Source organism: Tachyglossus aculeatus, chromosome 13, assembly GCF_015852505.1.
Source record: "Tachyglossus aculeatus isolate mTacAcu1 chromosome 13, mTacAcu1.pri, whole genome shotgun sequence".
Classification (NCBI taxonomy): domain Eukaryota; kingdom Metazoa; phylum Chordata; class Mammalia; order Monotremata; family Tachyglossidae; genus Tachyglossus; species Tachyglossus aculeatus.
Window position 1 is genome coordinate 4,940,050 of NC_052078.1, and position 20,382 is coordinate 4,960,431.

A 20,382-nucleotide genomic window follows, 5' to 3' on the forward strand; every position below is an offset into this window, starting at 1 on the left:
AGCTGTGTGACCTTGGGCAAGCCACTTAACTTCGCTGGGCCTCAGTTACCTCATCTGTAAAATGGGGATTAAGACTGTGAGCCCCACCTGGGACAACCTGATCCCCACAGCACCTGTATATATGTATATATGTTTGTGCATAGTTATTACTCTATTTATTTTCCAACTTGTACTTCCCAAGCGCTTAGTACAGTGCTCTGCACACAGTGAGCGCTCAATAAATACGATTGATGATGATGATGATGAGGGAAAAGCGTGGCCTAGTGACTAGAGCATGGGCTGGGGGGGTCAAAAGAACCTGGGTTCTAATCCCAGCTCTGCCACTTGTCTTCTGGGTGACCTTGGGCAAGGCACTTCACTTCTCTGGGCCTCAGTTCCCTCATCTGCAAAATGGGGATTAAGACCTGGAGCCCCAAGTCGGACATGAACTGAGTCCACCCTAATTAGCTTGAAACTACCCTAGTGCTTAGTACAGTGCCTGGCAAATAGTACACGCCTAACAAATACCTTAAAAAAACAATTGGAGGACACATTCATTTATCTGGTGTGCTGGAAGGGGGAGGGGCGAATCTTTGTGCAGAACATTAACATTAACCTAGAGAAGCAGCATGGCTCAGTGGAAAGAACCTGGGCTTTGGAGTCAGTGGTCATGGGTTCAAATCCTGGCTCCGCCATCAGCTGTGTGACTTTGAGCAAGTCACAACTTCTCTGCGCCTCAATTACCTCATCTGTAAAATGGGGATTGACTGTGAGCCCCCATGGGACAACCTGATCACCTTGTAACCTCCCCAGAGTTTAGAACAGTGCTTTGCACATAGTAAGCACTTAATAAATGCCATCATCAAAAATCTCCAGTGGCTACCAATCAATCTGCGCATCAGGCAGAAACTCCTCACCCTGGGCTTCAAGGCTGTCCATCACCTCGCCCCCTCCTACCTCACCTCCCTTCTCTCCTTCTACAGCCCACCCTGCACCCTCTGCTCCTCTGCCGCTAATCTCCTCCCCGTACCTCGTTCTCGCCTGTCCCGCCATTGACCCCCGGCCCACGTCATCCCCCTGGCCTGGAATGCCCTCCCTCTGCCAATCCGCCAAGCTCGCTCTCTTCCTCCCTTCAAGGCCCTACTGAGAGCTCACCTTCTCCAGGAGGCCTTCCCAGACTGAGCCCCTTCCTTCCTCTCCCCCTCTCCATCTCCCCCATCTTACCTCCTTCTCTTCCCCACAGCACCTGTATATATGTTTGTACATATTTATTACTCTATTTTACTTGTACATATCTATTCTATTTATTTTATTTTGTTAGTATATTTGGTTTTGTTCTCTGTCTCCCCCTTTTAGACTGTGAGCCCACTGTTTGGGTAGGGACTGTCTCTATATGTTGCCAACTTGTACTTCCCAAGTGCTTAGTACAGTGCTCTGCACACAGTAAGCGCTCAATAAATACGATTGATTGATTGATCATTATTATTATTAAAAATGGAGGTGGTCCCAGCTGTTGGGGAACACCTGCTTTTTCAGCCGTGCAGACATACTGGTTGGATTCTCGTGCTCCATTCTGAATCACACTAGTGCCTGCAAGAAACGGCCTGGATTTCTCGACCAGTTAAACTGTACTGCAGAGGGACAGGCAGAAGCCAGGCTTTGGGGAAAACTTGCAAGCCTTTCTGTGGGCATCCAGGAGAACCTAATAGACTGGGCAAGTTCTGGAGACCAGGGCCTGACTGAGGCTCCTCCAAGAGGCCTTCCTTGAATAATTACTCATTTCCTCTTCTCCCACACCCTTTTGAACCAACTTGGTGCTTGGATTTTCTCCCTTTATCCACCCCTCCCTCAGCCTCACAGCACTTCTGTACATATCTGAATCCCTACCTTAGGTCCCTCTACACTGTAAGCTCGTTATGGGCAGGGAACGGGTCTGTTAATTCTGCTGTATTGTACTCTCCCAAGTGCACTGTAACAATAAGCTCTGCACATAGTAAATGCTCAATAAATACCACTGATTGATTGATATTAATGTCTATCTCCCCATCTAGACTGGAAGCTCACTTTGGGAAGGAAACATGTCTACCGACTCTGTTATACTGTATTCTCCTGAGTGCTTAGTACAGTGTTCTGCACACAGTAAGCACTCCATAAATACCACTGATTAATTAACTGATTGTTCCCCATTCAAAATGGCCGGGACAGTGCCCAGGGAAGTGCTCTGCACATAGTAAGTGTTCAGTACATACTACGCTGACTGCATATACTGTAAGCTAGCATGTAAGCTCACTGTGGGCAGGGAATACGTCTACCAACTCGGTTACAGCTTACTCCTGCAAGCGCTTAGTACAGTGCTCTTTGCACAGTAAGCAGTCCATAATGGGATTGATGGACAGACTGATCTCCACATCCCTCAGCCTCCTGGTCCCCCAGGCCTCTACCTCCATTCCCCAGCTCAAACAGGCTCCCTCTTCCACTGCATCCACAGTTTCTCCAGTAATCAGAATCAACCACTCAGTCATATTTATTGAGTGCTTACTGTGTGCTGAGTACTGTGCTAAGTGCCTGGGAGAGCACAATACTAAGTTGGGAGATACTATCGCTGCCCACAGTGAGCTAGAACTGAGCAGGGCCCTTAAAACTGCTGATGGGATATGAACATGGCAAGTGGCAGACTACTTTGGCAGGGCTCCGAGACACACAGGAGGGAAGAAGTGGAATTAGAAGACAGTTGGCGAGGTAGGGGAAGAGGCTGATGGAAGAAAGAGCAGCATGATTTTAGCATAACACATTGGATCACACTGGATCTTCCCATTTTTGATTCTCCTTGTCCTTCCAAGTTTCTTACTCGGGATAATCTCACAAGTAAATTGAGGCCTTGTACTCTATCAAGCACTTGGAATAGTGCTCTGCACATAGTATGCGCTCAGTAAATACCATTGATTGAATGATAACTGCAAATTCAGCAGAGAAAGGCCTAGGAAAACCACGCAACTGGCAACTAGGGGAATTTTCTGGACAAATCTTCGTCCACTATCATACTCTTCTGCTGAATGCTATGTAGAAATACAAATAAAGGGGGGAAATACGACCAATTCGCATATTGGTGTGTCATAACTGGGGAATGGTGTAAAATAAAGCCTCCACAGTTCTTACCTTTTGAGTAGACAGTAAGGTATGTAATTTAAACATAAATTAACCTCACTGCCTGTCATAACTAACATTTTCTCTTCTTTCCCTTGCTTTTGACCCGTCATTTTCCTTTAGAGACGTCTAATTATACATCCATTCCACCTCTCCATCTGACTCAATTTTCAACTGCATACCATACGCATGCAATTACAAAGCTTCTTAAAGGACAGATTTTTACTATGAAAGCTGGATTCTTCTTCTGTTCTGCAATAAAGACTCCCAAATAATCCTTTTCTGTGTAATGATTCAAAAATCCTCGGTAGCAGCTAAGTATTAAGAACTGGGAAATACCCGAGTCCTTTAATAGTTACATTTTGACTTCCCTACCTGAAAAAGCCAACTGCATGTCAAATCATGAATATTAATTCATTTTTCCAATGACGTCTTTATGGCTGCTTGAAAGACCAAAAAAGTTGGCCAGACCAAAAGAAAAAGTAGATCTCGCAGCCTTTGGCAGGACAGTGGCCTTTGCCACTTGTCTGCTATGTGTCACTGTGCCTCAGTTCCCTCATCTGTAAAATGGGGATTCATTCTTCATTCAGTCGTATTTATTGAGCGCCTACTGTGTGCACAGCACTGTATTAAGCGTTTGGGAAGTACAAGTTGGCAACATATAAAGACGGTCCCTACCCAACAACGGGCTCACAGTCTAGAAGGGGGAGACAGACAACAAAACATGTGGTCAGGTGTCAAGTCATCAGAATAAATAGAAGTAAAGCTAGATGCACATCACTGACAAAAATAGAATAGAAAATATGTACAAGTAAAACAGAGTAATAAATCTGTACAAACATATATACAGGTGCTACAGGGAGGGGAAGGAGGTAGGGTTGGGGGGGATGGAGAGGGAGAGGGGGATTAAGACTGTGAGCCCCACAGGGGACATGGACCACACCCAAACCAATTAGCTGTATCTACCCCAGTGCTTAATACAGTGACTGGCACAGAATAAGTGTTTAAATACCATGGGGGGAAAAAAAGATAGTGAATATCAGAATGAGCAACTGGACCTGCCTTAGGTTTCAGAGTTGGAAAAGGAGATTGGAGATTATTTTCTCAGGTCAATCATCAAAGCTGCAAATGCTTCTTGCTACAAGGTGGTAAATGGACTGAAAAAACAGTCGAGATCCAGGGCAATTTATGCCAAATTGATGTAACCAATCTGGGATGGTAAAATGGAAAACTGCTGGGGGGGCCCCCATTAATCTGAAGCACTGGTGGCCTGGAGGAGGATTGATGGGGTGGGGGCTGGGCTAGGCACAGTTTCCTTTATCCTTATCCCAACATTATATCAGGCTGTGCTTCCAGCCATCTAAGATTCTCCTTACACCAAATAAAAAACGAAATCCAAAGAGAGGGACAGTTGTGCCACGCTTGTTTCCTGTCCACTGCCTGATTTCTACTTGTCCCACCCTAAGTTCTCTTGGGCCCCAGGTAAGTGCTGCTTGTTTTCATCACTTGCCAATAATACCAAAATGTGCTCTCAAACCCCTGTTGTCTACCCAATTAAAGGTCAATAAAAATAATTTTTTGCTTCAGGACAGAGCGTTTTTAGAAACATTAAGAAAACTTTTTTTTTTAAACAGGCATCTGGTGAATGCACCCAGGTTAGTCACTGAGTAAACAAATGACTATCACAGGCTCCATCGAAGAAACTAAATTCCCACCTAAGCAACTTCCACTTTTCATCTCACCCGCTTCTCGTTAGGAAACCCGCCCCTTACTTTCTGCCACGCAGCTTGACATATTTGCCAAAAGGGAATCCAGGCTTTCTATTCTAACTCTCTCGGATTACCCAATCTTCCCTAGAACAGTGCTTTGCACATAGTAAGCGCTTAACAAATACCATTATTATTATTATTATTATAACCCCACTGCCCTGCTAACTGCTGAGTTTTCCTCTGCATCTCTGAATGAGAAGCAGCGTGGCCTAGTGGAGCCCGGAGCTGGGAGTCCAAAGGACCTAGGTTCTACTCTAATCCTCCACCTGCCTGCGGTATGACCTTGGGCAAGTCACTTTGCTTCTCTGGGCTTCAGTTCCCTCATCTGTAAAATGGGGATTAAGACTGTGAGCCCCATGTGGGACAAGGACTGTGTCCAACCTGATTAGCCTGGGGAAGAAATAGCCGGGACATTAATATCCCTCCACCTGCTTCTCACCTTCTAAGTTTGGCATCCCTGAGCTTTCTGGGTTTTGGAGGGGGAGGTGGGGAGAGGGCCAAGACAGAGTACCGGCCTTCATTATCTCCCACACCTCATGCAACATGCAGCCCCAGCCCAGAAGGCTTTCAAGCCACAGGGGGTGGGGGAAAGGGAGGGGAGACCAGGTGGTGAGCAGCATTCTCTATCACTGATCTCAGGGCTGATGTGGTTTTAAGGTCCAGACCCGGAGACAGAAAGAGAGAGAGAGAGAGAGAGAGAGAGAGAGAGAGAGAGAGAGAGAGAGAGAGAGAGAGAGAGAGACAGAGAGAGACAGAGAGACAGAGTCTGAAAGGAAAGACAGAGACCGAAAGAGAGAGGTGCAAAAACAGGGTCTAAATGAATACTATTAATAAAATACTATTCTGTTTATTTTATTTTGTTAATATGTTTTGTGTTGTTGTCTGTCTCCCCTTTCTAGATTGTGAGCCCGCTGTTGGGTAGGGACTGTCTCTATATGTTGCCAACTTGTACTTCCCAAGCGCTTAGTACAGTGCTCTGCACACAGTAAGCGCTTAATAAATACGATTGAATGAATGAATAAATGAATACCCCATTCAGTCAAAGCTTCCTCTTGACACAATGGCTATTTTTAGGCTCCAGCACAAAGAGAAATGCTTCTCGGTTTAGAGGTAAGAACTTTGGATGGGCCGCTTTCAACAACCAGCACGACTTACTGTTTTCTATGGTTGGATCGTAGGAGTCCACAAACTGGCCTTCAACAAACTGAATCGTCAACGAGGATTTCCCTAAAAAGGAAGGGGACACAATCGTTAAGGAAGGACAAAAGACCTCACACGTTCAAGCAGGAAGAGAAAGTAGCAAACTCCCGGGCTGCGCGTTGTTAAGTAAATTCCGTGAAGCCAGAGAGAGGGACGACGGAGCAGCTAGAAAGCAGCCTATTCGTATTCAGAGAACACCTCATTCGTAAAAACATTCTATTTAGGCCTCATTTCTCCAAGTACATTATAGCTTTTTCAGCAGGGCTGCTGTTCTGATATCTGTATGCTGATATCCAGGCTTGGCCCTGAAATAACTACTTGAAACAAAAGTGAACTCTTCCACCTAACTCATATCGACGGTCACACTGCTGGGAATTTTAAAACATTTCTAACACTCCTGGAAGAACACAAGCAGCGGGGCTTAGTGGAACGGGCATAGGCCTGGGAGTCATTCATTCACTCAATCGTATTTATTGAGCGCTTACTGTGGGCAGAGCACTGTACTAAGCACTTGGGAAGTACAAACTGGCAACAGATAGAGACGGTCCCTACCCAACAACGGGCTCACAGTCTAGAAGGGGGAGACAGACAACAAAACAAAACATGTGGATAGGTGTTAGGATAGAGTAGGACGACCTGGGTTCTAATTCTGGCTCTGCCTCTTGTCTGCTGTGTGATCTTGGGCAAGTCACTTCACTTCTCTGGGCCTCAGTTATTTCATCTGCAAAATGGGGATTAAATCCAACTCCCTCCTACTTAGTGAGCACATGTCACGGGGTTGGCAGACCCTCCAGCAGTTGGCTCTGCCCATGCCAACTCCCAAGGTGGCATGATCATCGGGGTGGCTTCCTCAAGGTCCAGCGTACAGCCTAGTTGACCGAAACTGGCTGAAGCAGTTTGCTGGGCCTTAGCTATCTTATCTGTAAAATGGGAATTAAGACTGGGAGCCCCATACGAGACAGGGACTCTGTCCAACCTGATCAACCTGTATCTACAACAGCACTTAGTACAATGCCTGGCACACAGTAAGTGCTTAACAAATACCGTAAAACCCCCACCCCAAGATCCTAGGGACTGGGACTCCTGCTGCCCTTTGCCCTCTCTGGGGATCCCCAGAACCTTTCCTTTAATAGGATAGATATATTACGAGGAGTTGGGGGGCAGGGGATTTTTAACCCCACACCCCCACAATATGACACAAGTCTACTGGTTTACTTGCTAATAATGGCTTCAATAAGGACCTCTCTCCAGATGAAGCATCCAAGAACTGGGTGACGACAAATTTCTTTATGCTTTTACCTCAGAGCATCCTGCATGACAACATCCAAACTCCACTGAGGCCAGACCTTGTGACATCACAGGCTCTCCCTATATGGGACGGACAGAGTGCTGTCCAACGAGTGAGTCATTTGGGGAGGGAAACCTCTGGGAGCCGGTACAATGGCTGGTTTCCGTGGATCCCCCCGCCCCCAGCCCTCCACCTCCAAATCCAGCTGCTTCTGTCCACACAACAGCAAGGACTGCAGGAAGTGCAAACAGAAGGTAAGGGGGCATGGGGGATGGATCATGGAAGACAGAGGACCGGGGGGGTGGGATGATGGAAAAGCCATGTGAGGAGACAAACTAGGAGGCATGGACACATTTGTTAAAGCCCTTACTCTATGCCAAACACGGTCTTCAGTGCTGGGGTAGATAGAAGACTGCCAGGTTGGACATAATCCCTGTCCCATAAACACCTCAAAGTACGTGTGTGGTTGCGGCGGGTGGTGGGGGTGGGGTAAGAACAGGGATTTTATCCCCATTTTACAAATGAGGAAACTAAGGCACGGAAACATTATGTGACTTGCCCGAAGTCACACAGCACAGGCAAGTGGCAGAAGTAGAATTAGAACCCGTGAGGTCTTAATCCTCATTTTACGGATGAGGGAACAGGCGCAGAAAGTGAAGTCACTTGCTCAAGGTCAGGCGGCAGACAAGCAGCAGAGCCGTGATGAGAACCCAGTCCTTCTGACTTCCAGCCCCGGGCTCTATCCAATAGACCGTGCTACTTCCATCCTCCATTATGCTTTAATGCTACATGGTTAAGGATCACCAGAAGGCCAGAAGGTTTCTGTCTCAAAGAAGGGCACCTGGTAAACATGCTGGCCACTCTGATGAACATTAAACATTCCCTTTGGTCTTTGAGGGATCAAAATTTTGAAACACTTTCCTGTCATTTCCTTGATGTGTTTCAGGAACAGACCCGTCTCTCAGGGGACTTAATTATCAAAGCCCCCAAAGAATCTACGAAGACAGCCGTACATCTCATTTTAGATGACAAAAAGGGCAAAGTTTCCTAGTTAGAGGAAAGGAAGTGGACATCTGCTTTCTGATAATCCTTAGGTATTAAGCACTCATGTTCAAAAGATTAAACCTATTGTAGAGAAACACACACACACACACACACACACACACACACACACACACACACACCCCGCCCTCCGCCCCCTCACTCCTGGACAAGGTTTTTCTTCTGAGCCTACTAACAAGCTCGACTCCATCTTAAAGTGTCCAAGTGGAAAGAGGAACCTACTCCCACGTGGGACGGTGGGCTGGGTTCAATCTGATTACCTTGAACCTACTACCCCCACCGCTTGGTACACTGTCTGGCACAAGATAAGCACTTAAGTACCACTGACAGACAAACTGAACGTACTACTGATTTGTAAAAAGAAGAAAAAAATTAACAGTAGACAGGCTGCTTCTCCAAGGTTTTCCCCATGCTGAGATGCCCACCTCCTCTCAGGGCTGCACCCAGGGAGTTTCCGTACTCTACCAATCTCGGCTACGGGAGGGAGAGTCAAGCAGAAGCATAGTCAGTCCATTCCGAGCTTTGGTAGTGGCTAGCTAGTGGAAGGCAATCTGCTAAATTCATCTTTCATTCAATCATTCATTCATTCAATCGTATTTATTGAGCGCTTACTGTGTGCAGAGCACTGTACTAAGCGCTTGGGAAGTACAAGTTGGCAACATATGGAGACGGTCCCTACCCAACAACAGGCTCACAGTCTAGAAGGGGGAGACAGACAACAAAACATGTGGTCAGGTGTCAAGTCAACAGAATAAACAGAAGTAAAGCTAGATGCATATGAAAAGCTAGATGCACATCATTGACAAAATAGAATAGTAAATATGTACAAGTAGAATAAATAGAGTAAAAAATCTGTACAAACATATATACAGGTGCTGTGGGGAGGGGAAGGAGGTAGGGCGGGGGGATGGAGAGGGGGAGAGGAAAAAGGGGGCTCAGTCTGGGAAGGCCTCCTGGAGGAGGTGAGCTCTCAGTAGGGCTTTGAAGGGAGGAAGAGAGCTCGCTTGGAGGATGTGTGGAGGGAGGGCATTCCAGGCCAGGGGGAGGACGTGGGCCGGGGGTCGATGGCGGGACAGGCGAGAACGAGGCACAGTGAAGAGGTTAGCGGCAGGGGAGGGTGAGGGCTGGGCTGTTAGAAGGAGAGAAGGGAGGTGAGGTAGGAGGGGGTGAGGTGATGGAGAGCCCGCAGCAGCGGCACGGGAGAGAGTTGAGCGTGGAGACTCAAGTTTACTGCGCAGAAGGAGGCAATGGTAAACCACTTTTGTATTTCTACAAAGACGACTTTATGGATACACTATCAGAGTGATTGCAGATGGACGTGGGGCGTTCTGGGAGAGAGGTGTCCACTGCTTCGCTATGGGTCAGAGACGACTTGATGGCATAAGACCACAAAAGAGATACCCACTACTGGCATTAGGTTTTTGTTTTTTAACGGTATTTGTTGAGTGCTTGCTAGGTACCAGACAATGTACTAAGCACTGGGGTAGATTCAAGCTAATCAGGTCAGCCACGATTCACATCCCAGGTGGAGCTCAAAGTCTTCACCCCCATTTTTCAGATGAGGAAATTGAGACACACATAAGTGACTTGCCCAAGGTCACCCAACAGACAAGTGGCGGAGCCGGGATTAGAACCCAGATCCTTCTGACTCCAGGACCCGGGCTCTATCCACTAAGGCTACCCTGCGATTTCCCCATTTGGTCTCTGCAGACACGCTTTAGACTCGTGACCCTAATAAAGAGGTCAGACTCAAGGGCTGAGAGTTGATAAGGGACTGGGATCTTCGAGAGAGGTTGATTCGGTTCTGCTGGAATGGTGGGACCTCCAGTCTGCAGAAACGGACCGCTGCTCGACTTCAAACACTTTTGACGTGGGAGAAGTGTGCACTGACAACAGCTGAGTTGGTTCACAACTTTACCAGCCCACCTTTGCCATCGTTTCGGAAACAATCTCCTGTTTTCTCCGGGCGGGCTCTCGGAATCGATTGACCAACTCACCCACCCACTGATGGGAGTCGAATGCTAAGAGGCCTGAAAAGGATCCATAAAAAGTCATTTTTTAAAAAAAGGTTCTGGCTACGAAAGCTGTGCTTTCAAAACCATTCCCTTAAAGTTAAAGCATTCACACCCATTTATGTTGGGTGTGTGTGGTGGGGGGGGGGAGGGCGGGAGGTGCTCGCTAGACAGAGCTAGAGTCACTGGCTACATCGTTTTGGCAGAAAGTGCTGGCATTCCTTGGTGGCTTCTCCACTTCAGCATTGCCGGCTTGAGAACAGCTGCTTGCCCTCCATATTTCCCTATGTATATCCAGTACTCACAACCACCCCCCGCGCCAAAAAAACAGAAGAAACCCACAAGTTTTACTCCTTATCCAATTTTAAAGAACACTTACACTGCTATCCACTAGACCCTCTGGAAAGTGAGTCAGTGCTCGAGGAGAATATCAGCATCTGAAAACTGCACTGGGTTACATTTCAACAAGCTCCGGGAAGGGTGAAGTAAGGACACCTCTAAGAGCTGATGTAAACGAGCCTCAGGTTCCTGAGAGCTAGTGAGCTGCTGGGGGTCGGGGCCACCGGCTGTCTCATCGCCCACTACACAGGACGGGGCCCGGGAGTCAGAAGGACCTGGGTTCTAATCCTGTCCTGCCACCTGTCTTCTGTGTGACCTTGGGCAAGTCAATCAATCAACTCTGTTTACTGAGCAATGTGTGCAGAGCACTGTACTAAGCACTTGAGAGAGTACAATACAACCGTATTGGTAGACACATTCCCCGCCCATCACAAGCTCACAGCACTTCACTTCTCTGGGCCTCAGTTGCCGAACCTGCAAAATGGGGATGAAGACTGTGAGCCCCAAGTGGGACGTGGACTGTGCCCAACCTCAATAGCTTGGGTCTACCCCATTATCATCAACATATTTATTGAGCGCTTACTGTGTGCAGAGCACTGTACTAAGCGCTTGGGAAGTACAAATTGGCAACATACAGAGACAGTCCCTACCCAACAGCGGGCTCACGCGTACTATAGTGCCTGGCATATAGAAAACACTTACAAAACCATTAAAAAGAGTAAAAATGACCCTGGGGCAAAGATAGGGCATCTCCCATTATCCATTCGTTCGTCACTTTTGGATTTGCGTGGCGAGTGGGGACCGCCTTCGATTCTCCCCAAATCGAGATCCTGCCAAAGACGTGCGGCGGGCTCTTACGATGGAGGAGCCCCGGCTCTGCAAAGAGAGCGCCGTCTCCTGCTCCTTTTTCCGGTCCCTGCCCGGGCTTCCCATCCAGCGTGGGCCGATGAGGCCACCCAGAGGCGGAGGGCACCCCTATTGGGCCAACCGCCCAGATGGGATAGATTCCCAGATTTGGGGACAAAGGGCCCATTCAGCGTCAACCGCGGGAAAGAGGGCTCGTCTTCCATGCTTAGGGAGGAGCGCTGGTGGCTTGAATTGGACAACTGACACAACCTTTAGTGAGTGCCCGCTCTCTGCACGGCCCTGTGCTAAGTGCTCAGGAAACATACAGAGTAGGGCTAAACAGGAAAATCCCCGGCCCCAAGGAGCTGACGGTCCAAGAGGAAAGAAGCTGAGGTGGCCACAAATGTGAAGACACGATAGTTTGGTCCCTTTGTGCTCCGTCTCCCCCGCAGCTTGCCCCGGCCCGGTCCCCGAAAAATCCCAAATGTCTCCGATCTCTGCCAGGGTCACACTCGCTACTGCCTGTGCCCTCGGCTCCTGCGGAGAGACGGCATCTAGGTGGTGCGGTGGTGGTCAGGGGGCTGGTAGAGGGGGGAAACGAGGCCTCGAATCCCCAAATATCCCAATCCTACTGGCCGTCTGAGTCCCTCAGCTTTCCAGTAAAAACCCCCCCTGCCAAAAAGAGGCCAGTGACTAGCAGTCAGAGAGGGATACTTTTTCCAGGTGTTCTTGCACACCTGCACACTTTCCTGGGCCTCTGACCGTGCTTTTCGGCCCAAGACTGTCACTGGTATTTCTACACCTGGGAATTAGCCTACTTGGTGCTAAGCCAAGAATTGACAGCCTACAGTTAACCTGTCGTCTTACCTTTGGACTGTACCCACATGCACAAACAACTGAATTTACGCTGAATTACAGTGTTGCTTGTACAGAGAGGGGGTTCTTGGTGTTAGGAGGGAAAGAACCTTACAGTTAAGCCTGAACATTTTCCACATTAACTGCTTGTTGAAAAACTCTCCCCTATTTTATACTCTCACCCCTAGAGATGAAGTCAAAGAAACATCCAGCCCGACCAGCCGGTGCGTCCTGTGGTCAAGGGGAGCTGGTGGGGGCACCCCAAAGTGGAGGTGCTAAGGGACAGGTTGGGGGTTCATGGGGGTGGCTTAGCAGCAATAATAATAATAACCATTATAGTATTTGTTAGGCACTTACTATGTGTCAAGCACTAATCTAAGGTACAAGTTAATGGGTCAGACATGGCTCCTGTCCCACATGGGGGGCTCAGTCTTCGGAGGGAGAAAACGTACTGAATCCCCCATTTCACAGTTGAGGAAACAGAGGCACAGAGAAGTGAAGTGACTTGCCCAAGGTCACATATGGCAGAAAAGCGGTGGAGCCGGGATTAGGAACCAGGTCCTGCTGACTCCCAGGCTCTCTATATTAGGTCATGCTACTTCTCTTGGATCTACCCCAGCACATAGTAAATGCTTAAATGCCATTTAAAAAAAACTGCTGTTTCTTAGATCAGCAACCTAATGGACTTATCCAGTCAATTCCAAGTAAAGTGGAAAACCTGAAAGATCGCTGCTTCAGGGCTACTAGCAGATCCAAAAAATGCTAATATAAATCTGGCCTCTCACGGCCACTGGTACTCACAAGGACAAACCCCACCCCTTAGAACAACACTCTCTAGGAAAAATGAGCTCAGAATGGGGAGAAGAGAGCCTGGGCTGGAGGGTCAGAAGGACTTGGGTTTGAAACCCAGCTCCATCATTTATCTGCTGTGAGACGTTGGGTCAGTCACTTCAACGGGACTCAGTTCCCTAACCTGTCGAATGGGGATGAAGACGGTGAGCCTAGTTTGGGACATGGATCGTGTCCAACTCAATTAGCTTGTATCTATCCCAGCACATAGTACAGTGCCTGGAACATAGGAAGTGCTTAAGGAAAATCACAAAAAGGGGCTGGGGGAGAGGCAGGGTGGCTTTCCTCACCGATGAGTTTGTCAGCTTCACTGTTACTACAAATGACCATGATTGCACTGAGTTACATAAGTTTTCTCTAAACTGCTAATGCAATGCACTACTCTTGAGGAAACAACCCAGTGGCCACGGCCATCCCCGGCCTCGGACATCCACGCCCGCAGGCCCTGGCCGGACGCCCGCAGGCCCTGGCTGGAGGCTAAGGCTCCCGTTTTCTTCCTCTTAGAAAATTCAGAGGGGAAGGAGGCGTGTGAGCAAGGCTGGTGAAAAATTCCGCCAGCCTGGGAGCGTTTTTCGCCGATACGTCTCCGTTTCTTGAATGCTTCTGCTCGCGACACACTGTCTGCTTGCCTGAAATAGGATTTGGTAAAAAAAAAATAAAAAAATGCTCACCCACTAGATTTCCCACCTGTCCTCAGACTAAACAAGATAAAATTAGGTTCCCGGCAGAAGGAAGTATGTCTGGAGTACAAAGCCATCATGTCCATATTCCTGGTTGGAATTCAAGCTACCGATCTTACATATAGTATACACATACGAGCATACACACATGTACGCACGCACCCCTCACACACTCTGAGATCGTCTATGTTCAGAGATGCCTCTGGCTGTGAACTAGAGCCACTTGTGCCAAAGTAGCTGAACCTAAACACAACCGGCAGTCCTGTCCTCATGGGAACGAAGAGTGCTCTGTTTATTTGCTCTCCGCAAAAAAAGTCTCCCCTCAAGAGAAGTCCCTTTTCCCCAGGAAGCCTTCCCCCACCTTCTTCAACCAAGGACAGCAACTGAGGGGAAAATAAAACAAAACAACAACTAAAAAAAACAACACAAAAAAAAACCCAAGTCTCTGACACCCCAAAAACCCCCTCCATTACACTTTTAGGGTATGGTGGGCAGGGAACATGTCTACCAACTCTGTTGAGAGGTACTCTCCCAAGCGCTCAGTACAGTGCTCCGCACACAGGAAGTGCTCAATAAATCCCACTGACTGATTGATTAGAGGTCATTATGGTTACTCTCCATGAGGCAAACTCTCTTTTTCTGAAGTTGCACAGCACTGGGGCTGACTAATTATTATGCAGATTAAAAATGGGCCAATTTATCGGGTCATTACAGGTTGTATTTCTTCCGCCTGGAGAGCCAGTTGCTGCCCAGGCAGAATTCTTACAGTTACACCATCAAAATAAATGAATTTGACAGATGAGGGAACTGAGCCCCGTGTGTGACAGGGACCGTGTCCAACCTGATTACCATGTATCTACCCTAGTGTTTACAACAGTGCCCGGCACACAGTAAGCGCTTGACAAATACCACTAAAAACAAACAAAACACAGCTTAAGGAACTTGCCGGGTCAAGGTAGCTGAAAGGTCTTGGACGACTTGTGACCCTGTGAAGGATCTGAAAAATGGGAAGAGCTCAGGAGGCAGGACTGTTTTGTGGCCAGGCTGAAATTGAAACTGAAACTGCACCTGCATTTCCCTGCTCTGTTATGTTGGGACCAAGACAGCTGCTGGGTTTCCAGAAATGCCTGGGGCTACCCGGGGGCTTCCCGCCATTGAGCCTCCCAGGGAGCTGAGCAGAGGCTGAGGCAGTCCAGAGCGAGTACAGTGAGCGCTTAGTACAGTGCTCTGCACATAGTAAGCACTCAATAAATACGATTGATGATGAGGCCTGCGTGGTACAGCTGATGCAGATGACCGCTGTCCGGGGCCATGGAATGGGCGGACGCCCAGGCTCTGTGTGCGCCAGAGGCCGGCCTGCCAGCTTTCTGAGGCTCCTTCCCGGGACCCCCGAAGCTCCACTTTAAGCCATGAGGCCTGACGAGAAGCCCCAGCATCTGTAAGAGGAAGGAGCACAGCTGGGGTTTCAGCTGCCAACTGAGACACACACAGAGTGTCACAGGGATGTTGCTTTCTCAACCACTCCCATGTGTGCAACAACACTAAGACCAGCAGTGACAACTTGACACAAAGGGCAATGAGCTGGATGGACAAGCAGCCCTGCAAATGTTGCCTGAACCCCCTTCCATGGATAAGTCGGTGAATGATGTGGCCTTGGGGACACACATGACAAGAGCCCAAGCAGTCATCCGTGACAGCGGTCAAACTGAAAACGCCAAGAATGCTGGGACGTGTAGAGCCTTAATGACTTTCTAAATGAAGTGACTGCAACAATGTGATTTACTGAGTGCTTATTGTGAGCAGTGTGTGGTAGTAAGGGTCACGGGAGAGAACGATTTAGTGCTGACCAATACAAACGATACGGACCTTTAACTTTTCCAGATGATGAGCTTGTAGCTACCCCAGCACTTAGTACTGCGCTTGGCCCATAATAAGCGCTGAACAAATTCCACAATTATCATCTCATGGCAGAAATCCATTCCGAAACTTGTCGTTGAAGTCATTATTCAACTTCGTCTGAGAAGTGTTTTCTTTTTTTCCCCAAAAGATATTGTGAGGAATGTTTTTTATGGTATTTGTTAAGCACTTATTATGTGCCAGGCACTGTACTAAGTGCTGAGGTAGACACCAGCTAAGCAAGTTGGACACTGTCCAAGTCCCACATGGGGCTCACAGTCTTAATCCCATTTTACAGATGAGGTAACGCAGGCAGAGAGAAGTGAAGTGACTTGCACAAAGTCACACAGCAGACAAGTGGAGAAGCAAGGATTAGAACCCAGGTCCTTCTAACTCCAATAGGCCACCCTCTTCCTCCTATTGAACTACTTCCCTTGCACAGACCTGAGTTGGGCCCCGTTGTTTTAGTAGTCCATTTAATAATAATAATAACAATAACAATGACATTTGTTAAGCGCTTCCTATGTGCAAAGCACTGTTCTAAGCGCTGGGGAGGGTACAAGATGATCAGGTGGTCCCACGTGGGGCTCACAGTCTTAATCCCCATTTTACAGATGAGGTAACTGAGGTCCAGAGAAGTGAAGTGACTTGCTCAGTCACACAGCAGACAAGTGGCGGAGCCGGGATTAGAACCCATGACCTCTGACTCCCAAGCCTGGGCTCCTTCCACTGGGCCACGCTGCTTCCCTAAGAGGAAGAGGAAGCGTAATAGGTTGGGATGGTAGGAGCTACTGGAGGAAATTTTGACGGATTTGTCGGTGATTGTCCAAATGACAGTTAATACTGCGCTCTGCTCACACTAAGCCCCCTTTCCCCCCCCTTTTACACTGTGAGCCCACTGTTGGGTAGGGACTGTCTCTATATGTTGCCAATTTGTACTTCCCAAGCGCTTAGTACAGTGCTCTGCACATAGTAAGCGCTCAATAAATACGATTGATTGATTGATTGATTGACTAAGCATTCAATATGATTGATTGATTGGGTGCTTATAGGTTTTGAACATCCCTGCTCAGTGAGGGACAGCTAGAGATCATACTTCTCTTTAAAAACAAAAACAGCCCTGTGCATCCTATAATGATGATGATGATGGTAGTTAGGTGCTTACTGGGTGCCAAGCACTGTTCTAAGCACTGGGGTACATACAAGGTCATCAGGTTGTCCCACATGAGGCTCACAGTCTTAGTCTTCACTTTACAGATGAGGTCACTGAGGCACAGAGAAGTTAAGTGTCTTGCCCAAAGTCACATGGGAGGTGGCAGAGTCACGATTGGAACCCACAGCCTCTGACTCCCAAGCCCAGGCTCTTTCCACTAAACCATGCTACTTCTCTCTGACCTTCAATCACAGACTTTTAACCTCGCCTGTGACCCACGTTAGAATCAATATCTGCATACGTGCCAGTGACCTCTAGGCACCACGAGAATTGGAGAGGAAGGGTCAAGGCCGATTTCAGAGGCGGATGCAGTGAAAGAACACAGGGCCAGGTATCCAGAGCCTCGGGTTCTGGCCTCGGCTCTGCCACCGGCCTGCTGTGTGACCATAAGCAAGTCACTTAACCTCTCTGAACCTCAGTTTCCTCCTCTGGAAAAATCAATCCATCACTCCAGGAGGGGAAGCTGCGTGGCACGGAAAAGGCTCTGGAGTCCGAGAGGTATGCTTCCGGCCCCACGGGCTCCCCGGGTTGTGTTGGGAATAGTGGGAGGGAAGGGGGAGGGGAGAAGGGGAAGGTTGTGTGAACAAAGTCAGCTCCGGGGAAGACAAATGAAAATGGGTGCCCAGGACAGGATATCTTTGACAACTGCTCCAGGCTGATTAAGAGGGCCTGCCGTTTTGCCAACTTCTGGCGCCCTGGGTGGGCAGCAGAGAAATCATACGACAGCTCCTCCCCCTAACTAAAGGATTCCCACAGGGGGCACTCACCGAAGCCGGCTTGTTCCTCAGCTGAATGTTAATGTTAAGAGTATTGCCCCGTTTAGGCTTCAGGCCAACAGCTTCTTCTAGACAAAAACTAGTCTACTCCGAGAACTAAATCAACCAAAGAATACCGATTAGTTACCAGGGGGTGGAAACCCCTGACCATCCCCTCTCTGTGGCCTAATGGATAGAGCCCGGGCCTAAGAGTCAGAGGACCTGGTTTCTAATCCCAGCTCTGCCACCTGCCTACTGTGTGATCTTGGGTGAGTCACTTCACTTCGCTGGGCCTATACCGTGGAGATTCAATCAGTCAGTGCTATTTTGTGGGTAGTTACTGTTTGCAGAGCACCACTACACTTAGCGCTTGGGATAGTACGATACCTGTTCGCACTCCTGCTTAGACTGGGAGCGCTGACCTATCTTGTGTCTGCCCCAGCTCTTAGAACAGTTCTTGATGCCTAGTGAGTACATGACAAATACCACCACCATCCTCATTATTCATCATTATCATCGTCCCTCTCCTGGGTAGCTTTGAAGCCCCACCCCCAGAGCAGAGCACGGATGGAGGGCGGTGCTGGTTCATGGCTTTGGGCCTTCCGACTCCAAGGTCGGCTGCTCTTGCGGGGGTTCCTCCTCCCCACCCCCGCAGCCCTGGTGGCTATCATGAAACCTCAGTTCCTGACACCCCGACTAGCCCACTCGGGAGGCCTAGCACCCAAAGCTACTCTTGCCCCTCTCCCCAGTCCAGTCACACAAGGCCACCATCAGTCCTGAGCATGGGAACACCCTCGCATATACGCATACACACATACACCAATCTCTCCATAGCAACGGAAGAAAGTGAATTAGCCTTAGCAGGCTCAAGGCTAGGAAGAGGCCTTGGTTAGGGACGCGGGCTATCTGTCCAGAAAGGCCCTCCCCCAGCATTGAGAAGCTGAAAAGGAAAAAAAAAAACCCAAAACAAAAAACAACAACAAAAAAAAAGGGCAGGGGGGCGGAATCAGTTGGCTGAGGGTTTTGGATGATTTTTCTTGCACATTTCCATATATGAAAAAAGGATATGGATATAAGAGTCACATTTAGAGGAAATCCAGAAAATAGAGCTGATTAAAGAAAAAACAAACAACAACAACAAAAAAGCCCCAGGACAACATCATGGCAAAGTGACACATTAACAATATGTGAACAAGCCAAATAAAAATACTTTTTTTAAAAAAAAAATTATTCATGGCAGAAGCTACATTTTATTCCCTCATCTCCTACATCCACCATCACTTGCTGTGCCAAAGCAACAGTTCACGTTCCGACTCATTATCCTCAGCAGTCTGGGAGCTGTAGGCCAAATCAATCCCGTTCCACCAAAAGCCCCGTTGTGACGGCTGGGACCGTAGGACATGCCTCAGCCATGCCTGCGTGAGTGAGAACGCGAAAGTGGAGAGGAAAGCCCAGTGTCGTTTCGAGCCCAGGCTGAGACAAACTGACATGAAACAGACGGTTGTGGGTTTTAGGAGTTAATTCCACGGGCGTCCTCAAATCACCCCGCTGGCGCTGGCTGGTACAGTACAGCTGATCACGTGGGCCACTACTGCTCCCCGCTCCCGCTGGCGCCTGCTTCCATTTCAAATTCTAATGCCCTACATGGCAGCAGGTTTTACTAGCGGGCCAACGGACACACATCCCCAAAAGAGCTAGTCGTTACGATCTTCACTCTGGAGGCTCTTGGGCCGGTTGGCCATTTTGCTCGAAAACCCAATTCTTCTGGCTTCACTAACCGCCGGTTCCCGCCTGGGGTTGTCAGTGGTTGGGGTGGGGGGGGTGATTTGGCAGAGACGGGAGTTCTGGAAATATTAACCGTCCGAGGGTCAAAAACAGCAAGCAGCTGAGAGTCGGGATTATGCTGCTGAGCAAAGCAGGCCCCGGAGGACAGCACACAGGGTGGTCTCCTGGTAGAGCTATCAGACGGCTAGTTCTGTACCCCCTCCTGGCCCCCAAAGAAACTATTTCTCCAAGGGGGTTGGAAGTGGAGAGTCTCTGCAACTGAGCTAACTGAAGACCTGGGTTGGGGGGCAGGGGCGCGGGTTTGAGATTCGGCCACAGGTCGGTGGAACCAGATGGGATCACTGCCTTGAGTGGGGAACGTGTCCGCTGACTCTGCTGGAGTGCACTTTCCCAAGTGCTTAATACAGTGTTCTGTCTGCAGTAAGTGCTCAATAAATACCGTTGATTGTGGGGCTTCCGCAGCTAAGCGGGCCTTCAGATCCTGCCCCCCTCAAACACTCCCCCCTCGCCCGTCCAGCGGTCCTTCTCTTGAGCTCCATTTGCTGGCCGGAGCGGGGTCCCTGGACCACATAGAACCCTCCGGGGTAGGAGTCCAGCTCCACCACTTGCCTGCTGCGTGACCTTGGACAAGTCATAACGTCCCTGGGCCTCAGCTTCCTCTTCTGGAAAATGGGGGTTCAACGCCTGTTCTCCCTCCTTCTTAGACCGGG

General features: G+C 48.7%; 1 protein-coding gene across 1 annotated transcript in view; it reads right to left on the bottom strand.

The window, feature by feature from the left end:
• The window catches only part of RHEB (Ras homolog, mTORC1 binding), a 58,244-nt gene that overhangs the window by 26,293 nt on the left and 11,569 nt on the right, over positions 1 to 20,382 (bottom strand). Inside the window, exon 2 of the mRNA XM_038755959.1 lies at positions 6,048 to 6,119. Coding sequence (XP_038611887.1) covers positions 6,048 to 6,119 — 72 coding nt within the window. The remainder of the gene's footprint in view (positions 1 to 6,047; positions 6,120 to 20,382) is intronic.